Here is a 10,691-nt window from a genome sequence, read left to right on the forward strand (position 1 = left end):
TAGTCAGACACCATCTAGAAGGCTAAGGAATACAGAATGCTAGGAAAGCAAAGTAACTCCTTAGAAATAAACTATGTTCACAAAATATGTCTCTTTGTTCTTTCAGGCTATTGCCGACCTCCATCTTTGTAGTCTTCTCCCATACCTCATAGTTACACCCTAATAGCCTTCCTGACTTTACTGAGCACATAATTGGTTATATTCAATGAAATAACTGATTGCCAAATCCAAACCCATATAAATTCTAATTTGAAAAAGTCTATAAATATGGTCTGTAGCTCCATCTCTCTTTAGGATTGTCTTTGCTTCCAGCACTATAAATAAACCAATTTGCATTTCAGTGTAACATTTCCTGGTTTCTGGTTCAACTGAACGTTTTTTAAGGGAAATGTTTCCTACTTTATAGCCAGAATATTATAAGCCTTATATCTTTGAATATGGTATGTAGATTCTTGGTATACAAATCCATGAAATCACATGATTAGTGAAGTGAAGTCAGTGCTGCTCTTGCCGTACTAGAGTATCTAATGGAGGATGAATACATATAAGTAGATTTCAACCAATATTCCTTGTTCATATTTCACAGGGAAATATGATAACTCTGTGGATGTGTATGCATTTGGCATCCTATTCTGGTACATCTGTTCAGGGCATGTGAAATTACCAGAGGCTTTTGAGAGATGTGCAAACAAGGATCATCTTTGGAACAATGTAAGAAGAGGTAGGCATAGCTGCAACACAAATAGATTATATTAAATTGTGAAATGATGGTGAATACACAGAATTTCCTAAAGTAGAGGTCTGCTGGCTAGATTCTGTCCTTTTAAGTGTTTCAGAATGTGAATGAAGTACAAATCAGAAAATGATTAGTGGGTAAGTATTTTATGTATTGGATCTCTTTTCCTACATCAACTTTTGCTGAAGTTATCTCAATGGAAGCTTATTTTAACAAACAAAGAATGGAATAGAAGGCTCCATAGCACTCATTTTTATATGGTGGCAACTTTCAATATATCATATAATAGTGTATATGTCATTTAGTGTCTTGATGTGTTTATAGTATATTTAACAACTTGTATTGCTGTATTTTTGGCTAGTTGAAGCTTCCTAGAGGTCTTCAACGGCAAACCCATGTAGACCACATTGTCATAGGCCAGGTGAGAGGTGATTGAGACATTAGTGACTGAGAGTAAAGCCTCCCAATCTGGAAATCAGCACAGTTGGTACATAAGATGAATTTGTGCAAAGGCCCTACTAACCATGGCTGCCACTTGCTCTCAGAGCAGGACTACAAGAGTAGGACTTTGACATTCTGCACGAGTTGTCTGGGGAAGTGCAACCCAGTCCAGTCTAGGATTAATAGTGGAAGCTCTCATGAACACAGTAGCTCCCAAATCCACAACCACTCAGTTTTGTTAGCTTTGAACCTCAGTCTTTTATTCCCCATCCAGATTTCCACAGATCCTAAATAATGTGTTATCTCAAAGCCTTTTATTCGTTATAAAACTTTGGATGAAATTTATTTTCAGAAATAACAGAACAAAATGGCTGTAATTTTTTACCGTTATAATGAAACTTGATATAGATCAAAAGATGAACTTTGAACCTTCATTAAATTACCAGATTCTTTATTCTCTTTTAGGTGTTCGCCCTGAACGTCTTCCCATTTTTGATGCGGAATGTTGGCAGTTGATGCAAGCCTGTTGGGATGGGGACTCTTCTCAGCGCCCTCTCTTGGGCATAGTTCAACCTATGTTGCAGGGAATAATGGATAGACTTTGCAAATTGTACTCTGAGCAGTTAAACAAAGGACTTGATGATTCCACTTGAAGGCATTGTGAATTTGTTCAGTTATGTGAGAACCCGGGTTCCCACTTTGCCACTGACAACTCAGTGGCTGTCTGGAACAAGCCAGCCAAAAATTGAGGGTTCAGGTGAGATGATTGAAATTCCACCTTTATATAATAGCCAGAGACTTCTGTTTTCAATACACACTACTAATGTAGCTTGACAGCGCTTCCTTCTTTCTTAAAAATAAATTAGGAGACTTAGACCCCAGTCTGCAAGGGGTTTTACCTATCCATTCAGGTCAAGGCAGAAAGCACTGTTAAGTTTGGAACTCTGGCAGTCAACAAGCTGCATCTTAAGCTATAGTTCCTGCATAACTAGATGCATGTACATCAACCTTTCTGAATGTTACACATATGAATGTGGATGATTGAAAGAAATAAGATAGTGTCCCTTCCAAAGGGAGGGTAATCCTCTAATTTTTGCAGTGCAGAGAGCTGTGAACTAATTTGGACTCCTGATAATATCTGATATTGTTTGCACAATGGGATCAAAGTTCATAATGGGAAAGTCTCACTGCAAGAATATCCCAAAGTATAAGCTCACTGTCATTTATGAACCAAATTGCTTTTGGGGAAATTGACAAATAGGTGACAATGGCCTTATTTTATTATCACCATTACTTTACAAACTTTAAGACAATACTTCACCCAAAAGTTGTTGATATATTGAAATAAAAAGACAAGTAACAACTATTGTCTGTACCCAATGGACAACCAAATGTTTTTAATCATGGCAGATTTTGCTTTTCTTTTTTCCCTTTGAATCTAAAGAAAGGCAATGACTGTTTTAAACTCTTAATGTCAACTGGCTATTTTAAAACATTTTGTCAGCTTTGTATTTTTAAGTCATTCCTTTGAAAACCATTTAAGAGAAACCTGTCACTTTTCTATGGATATGTCTGACCATTTTCTTCTTTGGGTTTTATCATTTAATATTTCCCATGTAATTTACATACTCCAATACAATGATTCATTTGTTTATACACAATTTAGTTTCATAGCACAATATTTTAAAATGTAGGCTGAAATGCAGTGTAACTGGCACAGATCTAGAATGGGACCAACTACCACTGTTACTTCAGCTGTTTGGAGAATGAGATATACCATTTTCCTTCATCTGTATACCAAGAGACATATGCTGGTCCCATTGACATAGGATAACCTGTATGCTGTGCAAACCTAATCATCATTTTTTCTGGGAGGCACCTTGCCTTGTACAAAGCAGAAATGGGGCCTCTTCCCTACATACGTAAATCACTAAAAACAAAAGTAGCCCCACAGTGCTTTCAGTAGCAAAATAAAGTTTGTGTGTGTGCAATAAAATCAGATATCATGCTTTTAAAATGACTGCTTCTTACTTAATTGCATTTATTGTTCTGTTGCAGTCTAAAGTTGTTTTGGCACTTCTGTCTAAAAATTGTAGTATTTGGCAAATTTATCAAAATAGGCAGCCATAGCTGTGAACAAAAGCACCTTTTCTCGCATAAGAAGTTCTAATATTGCCACAGATGTATTTTTGGACAACCATTCCAGTCACTTGACAGTATTATTTTATATCTTTCGTTTGTGCTATGGTGGCTAGTGACCTTGTTTAGAATTAGGAGCATCTCGGTCAGTATTTTTGGAAATATAGAAATCGTTTATGTAATATAAAATGAAGCTGTTTTTGAACACATTGTGTATAGCTTTTACCAATCCGCTACTTTTTCACTGTTTATCTTGTGCCTTTAAAAAATAATAGTTGTCAAACCACGCTCTTTTGGGGCTGTCTTCCCCCATTGACATAAAATTGGCTGTATCACTTCTCGGTATAAAACATGCATGCACTTTTCTGCTGGGAATATATTTTTATTTGTACTGTTATCAGTCCTCACAAACAGATGCCGTATCTGCAAAAAACAGATGAATGTTTTTGTTCCTAAAGATGCTACTAGTAAAATACATTAGGTTTGGATTTAAACGATACATTCCATTTCTTATTAGAAAGTTGAGTTTTCCTAGTGTTACTACTACTACTATAGCATGAGAAATGCAGCATATATTGTAAACACTAAATCTTTTCAAAGGTGAAGGTATAGGAACAGAATGTGGTATTATTCATAATATTGCGATGGATGGATGATACCAGCTGTCAAACCAAGAGTCAGATTTGACAAAAGTATCCCATCAGATCTCTCTAAAATCTTCCAATTATGATTGCCTATAACTACTCTCCCTGCTTCCATTAAAACTTGGTTAATTTTATCCCAATTATTCCATACTCAGAATGAGGCTTTATTTATTGAACTGTACTACGCAAGGTTTACAAGTTACTAGCAACTGAATGGCTAAAGCAGGTGCTCCAGAAGATTAGATTGCTATGTATGCAGATCAAATGAAATCCAGCTAGTTTACAAAACAGATATATCTGCAAAAATTACAGCTGGCAGGATCAAATTATTCACATTGGTGCTAGTAATTGATGCGTCCTAGGTGAAACTATCTGAAGTTGTTTCATTGCTTCTTTGGGAACTGGCCATATAAGTTCTGGACAAACACTACATAGGAGTTACATGAGCTACATTTTAGTTTTATAAAGCAAGGCTTGAATTCAGAGTAAAACTGCATTGTTGTTGTGCTGAAGACACCTAGCCTTAGCTTGCTGGTGCATTACTCCTACCAGTCACATTACTATTTAAATGGATTGTGGCAACTGACATTTCTTTTATCGCCTCAATCATATATTGCTTATGGCTTGATTGTACAATGCACATTGTTCTAGCTTTTTTAATTAAAAAAAACAAGCTCTACCATTTAACAGTTTTTATAAGCACTTCCTTTTTGTTTTTTTCTGTTCCTTCCCCTCCTGTTGTCAGGATTTGGAAAGTCAGGAGAGATACTTGAATCATCATTTTCTTCTTTTTATTTCCAGAGTCATAGACTTAATGAGATGAACATCAGCACTGCTTCTTTATTTAATGTGTTTTTGTGCTAAGCTCTTTTCATTTTTAGAGATGTTTATAATGCTTTGTCTATATCCACTATCTCTTAGTCAGAAGTTATCCTTTTAAAAATATCATTGGTTTATTTTTCTCCAGGGAGAGAATAAGAACATATTTGCATATGAAACTCCCTCAGGGGCTTAAATAGCACTGCATTTCTTTAACATTTTCATTTTGGTCTGTTAAATTGATGGTCAACTGTTACATTTGATCGGGAGCAGATGAAATATGACAGAGTTGTATAGTTCCACTGTAATGCCCGCAGATTTTGTACTATTTTTATTTTAAATTTTTAAAAACTGATGTATTATAGTGTTAAAGGCAAGATAACAAACTTACCAATTATATAGGAAAAGTGCAATAATATGGAAATTCAAAATTTAAGGACAAGTATTTTCCTTGTATTGTGTAATACTAATTACTTTTCCACTGCTGCCCCTCTTCATAAGATGTATTTTAAAACAATGTGAGAATTGGTTCTTCATTTAATGCCATGATGAAGCTGTGTTTTAATAGGTGATAGAATGCACTGAAGTGCTGTTACATAATAAATATTTCATTAACATTTTATGTGACTGATATGGTTTATTCTTTCAATAATTGTTATAGTTTTATCTGTGACATCAACTGTGGTGGTGAGAGAGACAAACTGCAGTAACACTGATGACTAATTTGACATTTTATTTGCTTAAGCTTTGTTGCTTCCATTAATAGCATTTTTCTATTTGACTGCTGGTATTGACATATCTTGTTTCCATGCCTGTAACTGTAACAAAGTAGCTACCCTAAATCAATCAATCAATCCTACTTTATATTCTTTCCACCTTTTTATTGTAAGCTTCTTTCCATGATGTCTTCCAGGAAGACAGAGTGAAGTCAACTTAGCAAAGATAAGAGCCTTCATTAGGACTTACCTTGTGGCAGTAGAGGGGTAAAGTGTACTTATTTCTCCATCCTTATTGTACCTGCAGATAGGAGACCAAGATCCCTCCTGAGATACTTACAGGAAGCTGTGAGGAATATTTTCAGCATCTACTAGACAAAGTAGCTCAACTTTTCTCAGAGTTGGATTCCAGCTGGGCAAATTCTTTGGAAATGACCGAGACATGTTTAAGTCCTGTTATCTGTGAGGACTTTGAATTAGCTGGTTGCATGGAAGTGGACAAGATCCTTGTGGCTGTAGTTTGGTCAACTGTTTTCTGGACCCCCACTTAAGAATTGAGGCTTCCTGGGAGGGGGTTTGGATGGGTTCAAGAAGTGGTTACTGCCTATTTGCAGGAGGAAATGATTCCACTCACTCTGAAGGACGAGGTGATGTGATCCCTTCTTAAGATGCCATTGGGTGAACTGTTTCAGACAATTTTCATCCCGTCTTCATTCTTCCTTTTTTTGGAAAGTGGAGATGACATTGGTGCTCAGCTGCAGAGAGTTCTGGATGAAGCAGATTATCTGGATCCTTTTCAGTCTGATTCAAGCCAGATCCAGTACTGAGATGACATTGACTGTGCTTGCCAGTAACTTCTGGAAGGCTTGGGGTGGAGATGGTACAACCATCTTACCTATCCCCCTGGATCTCTCAGGTTTTCAATATCATTGACTGTGGTAACCTTGGTATCCTTCTGATCAGGCTTTAAGGGGCTAGGCTTGGGAGGCACTATCTGAATGGAATTCAAGGTGCTACTAAAACTGTTATGTCTGTTTGATACTTTGTAACCTTCAAATGGGTGAAATGGTGCATTAGAGAAACAATTTTTGCAGCAACATACCCCATAATTTACAGAATGTATCCAAAATCTGTCCTTCCTCATTTCTGCTTCCTTCTGTCAGTTCCCTGTGCACAGCTGGATGGCAGCAAGGCCCAACAGATGAGTGGCCATTAATTGCCTTGCAACCAAGATGCAAAATTGAAATTTCTTAACAGCGATGGCAGTTAAGTGAGAGAAGAATGACTAAATGACTTGGATGCCTGCTGGCAAAGTAGAGATAGCTGGGGCAGGTGGGAGGCTGGTGGTTGACAGGTGAGCCCTCTTCCTTGTGGACACATTGCAATGGGAAGTGGGTGTGCAGCTTTTCCTCCATTTGTTCCCCCTCCCCCCAGTAAAGTGGCAAGCAGTTCCCTGGAAGACTAAGCAGAAGAGGATGAGGTGGCTTCACTGATGCTGCTCTGGAGAATTATGAGGGGAAGGGAAAGAGTACAAGCCTATATATGGAATGAGGAATATATGGAATCATATGGAATGAAGAAAGACAAAGGAGCGACTTGGATGGCTGACCAGAGGGTGGCAATAACACATGAGCTCTCTTCCTCCCTGGAGGCAGGGGCCCTTGGGGACATACTGGAATGGGAAATGGGTATGCAGTGGTGTATTTTTTGTCGTCATCGTTCCCCCCCCCCTCCCAGCAAGGTGGCAAGAAGTACTATAGGTTAGAGGAAGAGGAGGAGGCTTCACTATATCTCACTATCCAGAGAGATTCTGGGCAGCTTACAAAGGCATAAAAACATAAATATAAAAGCATTAAGATTAATGACAAAGGTTAAACATCAAGAACATAGTGGAGGAAATACGGGGTGGTGGTGGACTTTTGTTAATAGATTGGACAACCATTTGACTAGGATAGTATAATATCTCCTTCCTTAAGCAGGGGGTTTGACTTGAAGACCTCTCAGGTCTCTTCCAGCCTTGGGATTCTATGTTCCAGGACTCTCCTGAGGAATTGAGGGAAAATGGCACAAGCCTAAAGTCCCATGAAACACTTCCCTTAGACTACCTTAAGCATATAATCCAATTTTTGGAAAGGATAACTTTTTTGAGAGCCAGATTAAGCATATTAAATTGAAGAGCTAACTGAACTGCTTCCAAAGAAGTGTAACATGGAATTTGAACTGGGAGCATTTGCTTACAATATACAGATTTTCATACAAAAGTTACCAGTCCTGATTCTTAAACTACACAGAACTGGAAAAGATACCTATTTTTAACACTGAGGAGATCAGTGTAAATCTAAAATAAAGGAATTACACAACTTTATAAAAGGGAGTATTGTATGTTTTTATTTATTTCTGTCATCAAATTGTTTTTGACTCCTAGTGACCTTATAGATTTTTTCTATCTATCTCCATCTCTAATCTGTTGAAGTCTCCCAATGGACTAAGCGACATGAGTTGTTTTTTTAAATGGCAATCCCCTCACCCCAATATCATTCTCCTGCTTCCAGTACATCTACTTGACCCTGAAAATTACAGCACCTGAGGAATATTGTTGGGAAAAAAGTTAATGAATTCTGTATAAAAGATCTCATTACAAATACTTGAATTGTTACCCATGAAAGCTTAAGCAATAACAAATATCTTTCCCACTAAATTTAGCACAATATTTGATTTTGTTCCTCTAGACATCAAGGAGGCTAACAACTCTTATCTTATTTAGAGGTCAGCTTAGCAATATCTTATCCATTGCTTACCGAATGGTCTGCCATGGATACAACTAATACAGTGGTTCAGGATCTTGCTGTTTTTCTGAATAAAAGCTCTATATCTGTGACTTGCTGACAATTGCTTCTATTCCTGCCTGCCTCAAAATCCTCATCAAAACGGTCATTTGTTCAGAAAGTCTTCGAACAACCAAAACAAAATAGGTTGGTACATTTTCAATGAGCTTTCAGCAGTACTGATTTGAGGTCCTATAGCACAAATAGTCAGTTTAGATTTTTGAACTGCAAGTTTTACCTCATTGTACCATGCTTCTACCATACTCATACAAGTAGTCCTTATTTAGCAACTGTCTCATGTTCATAGTTACAATGATGATGAAGTATTTCATGTTTTCAGCATTCAAAGATCTGTAATGCAAAGGAAAGCTGAAGTATGATCATAAGCAAAATCATGTTTTTGCTTAGTAACCACTTCACTTAACAACTAAGTTGCTGGTATCGTGGTTACTAAATGAGGACTCTCTGTACTCATCTGAGGACTCTCTGTACTCAAGTGAGATTGTTGAGTTTTCCCAGGGTTTGGAAGCAGTGAGTGTATCATTAAAAGAGAATAGACTTAAATCCTAAAACAAGTTGTTCTGTTTGCCTTGTTGGCTCCAGAGGTGACTAATCCTGACAGAACAGATGTACAATTTGTGGGACTGTTATTTGGAATTTCAAGCTTCATTACTAGCTTTTTAATGAAGATATATTTAACATGGCACCCATGCCTCCTTTTGAAGTTCAGAAAACTATGTTTGCTTTTTAGCCAAAGTCATTTTTTACATGCAAAAACTAGCCTATAAACTAAACAACAGTGAGCATATTATGGAAGTTCTTGAATACATTTGCAAGTATTAAGAAATATACAAACTTGGCTGGGAAAGGGGGTAATATATACTGTAACCCATAAAGTTTCCACTTGTGGAATATTATCTAAGATCAATGGTTTCTATTGTCTAACTCATATTTAATGTCTTCTATTGTTCTACACCAAACGCAATTGCCTGAGTTTCTAGGCAGCAAGTGCTCTTGGACATAGTTCCTGTTTGGTCATAGGTGGAAATCATAAAGAAAAGGGCCTTTGACCAGCTTTGGCTAGTACACAACAGAGGTGGTATTCAGCAGGTTCTGACCAGTTCTGGAGAACCAGTAGCAGAAATTTTGAGGAGTTTGGAGAACTGGCAAATACCACCTCTGACTGGCCCGGGTCCCATCTATTCTCTGCCTCCCGAGTCCCAACTGATCGGTTGGGTCTTCTTTTGTGGCCCAGCACAGGAGGGAGCTAGAAAGCAGGTTAGTGGGGTGGGGAAAGAATGGGGTTTTACAGTCACCTTCCCCCAGGAGTGGGGAGGGAATGGAGATTTTTACTTTATCCTTGCCCTGCCACGCCCGCTAAGCCACGCCCACCAAGCCACACCCCGCCCACCAAGCCACGCCCACAGAATCGATAGTAAAAAAAATTGAATCCCACCACTGATTCACAATTATGGCATTACCTAGATCTAGCTAAGAGGACATGGCTACAACTACTCATATCTTGTCCCAACTCAGACTACTGCATTTTTATTCCCCACACATTCATTCTTGAGCCAATATCACCCTGGTCTACCACACAACTTATATATCCCATTCACAACAAATTCGACTTACTTTTACAACAGCATTATACACAATTATCAGCAATCATAAGCTTCCATAACAACACCTATTCAGTGTTGTTCTTTCACAATTATTTATTTGTATTTATCAAATTTATACACTGCTCCATCTTACAGAATTAAAACCTACATCTTCTTTCCCTGCATATATTTAACTTCATTCTACAAAATCGGGCAACTGTCATTTAGATCTGTTGTACTCCTTCCCTTTTTTTAAGTTTTAGGTACCTATGGTAGGTAGTAGCTATGATTTAATTTATTATCCATGTGTTACTTATGCTTCTAATATTTTAAGAAAAGTAGGTCCATAAATACTGGCTGCCGCTGCTCATTAAGACCTTGTTCAGTGAAGCTTCCTTATAGCTCTTTTCATTAATTAAAATATTAAACAATAGACTAGGTTTTCAGCATTGTCTGTAGCAGTGTCATATGTAGCATTCCCTGCTAAATCTACATTTTTGGCCCGTTTGGGCAGTAAACCACAAAAGTGGCACAACCCCCACGTTTAACCAAAGCATACTCAACACTATTCTGCACAAACTAAGATTTCTAATAGTGTACAGAGATTTACTTGCAAACTGACATTCCCTCCGCCTCCTGCGAATCTGTATAATCGGAACTCCTCTCTCCTCACTTTGTTTCAGCCCGGTTTATATTATTGGATTTTGTGGACGCCGGTCTGTCCACGGCGCTGCCTGTTTTCTCCGTACATCCCAAATGGTTTCTCG

General features: G+C 37.8%; 1 protein-coding gene across 2 annotated transcripts in view; it reads left to right on the forward strand.

Annotated features, from left to right (window-relative positions):
* DSTYK (dual serine/threonine and tyrosine protein kinase) overlaps window positions 1-5,399 on the forward strand; it is a 41,002-nt gene extending 35,603 nt beyond the window's left edge. For both annotated transcript variants that reach the window (XM_026676808.2, XM_087959678.1), the window contains 2 exons: window positions 587-721; window positions 1,643-5,399. In XM_026676808.2, the coding sequence (XP_026532593.1) occupies window positions 587-721; window positions 1,643-1,830 (323 nt within the window). In that variant the 3' untranslated portion in view covers window positions 1,831-5,399. The remainder of the gene's footprint in view (window positions 1-586; window positions 722-1,642) is intronic.
* Window positions 5,400-10,691: the final 5,292 nt, after the last annotated feature.

This window comes from Notechis scutatus, chromosome 3 (genome assembly GCF_049901735.1).
Source record: "Notechis scutatus isolate UNSWTSFEM ecotype Mainland chromosome 3, rNotScu1.2, whole genome shotgun sequence".
In the NCBI taxonomy this organism is placed as follows: domain Eukaryota; kingdom Metazoa; phylum Chordata; class Lepidosauria; order Squamata; family Elapidae; genus Notechis; species Notechis scutatus.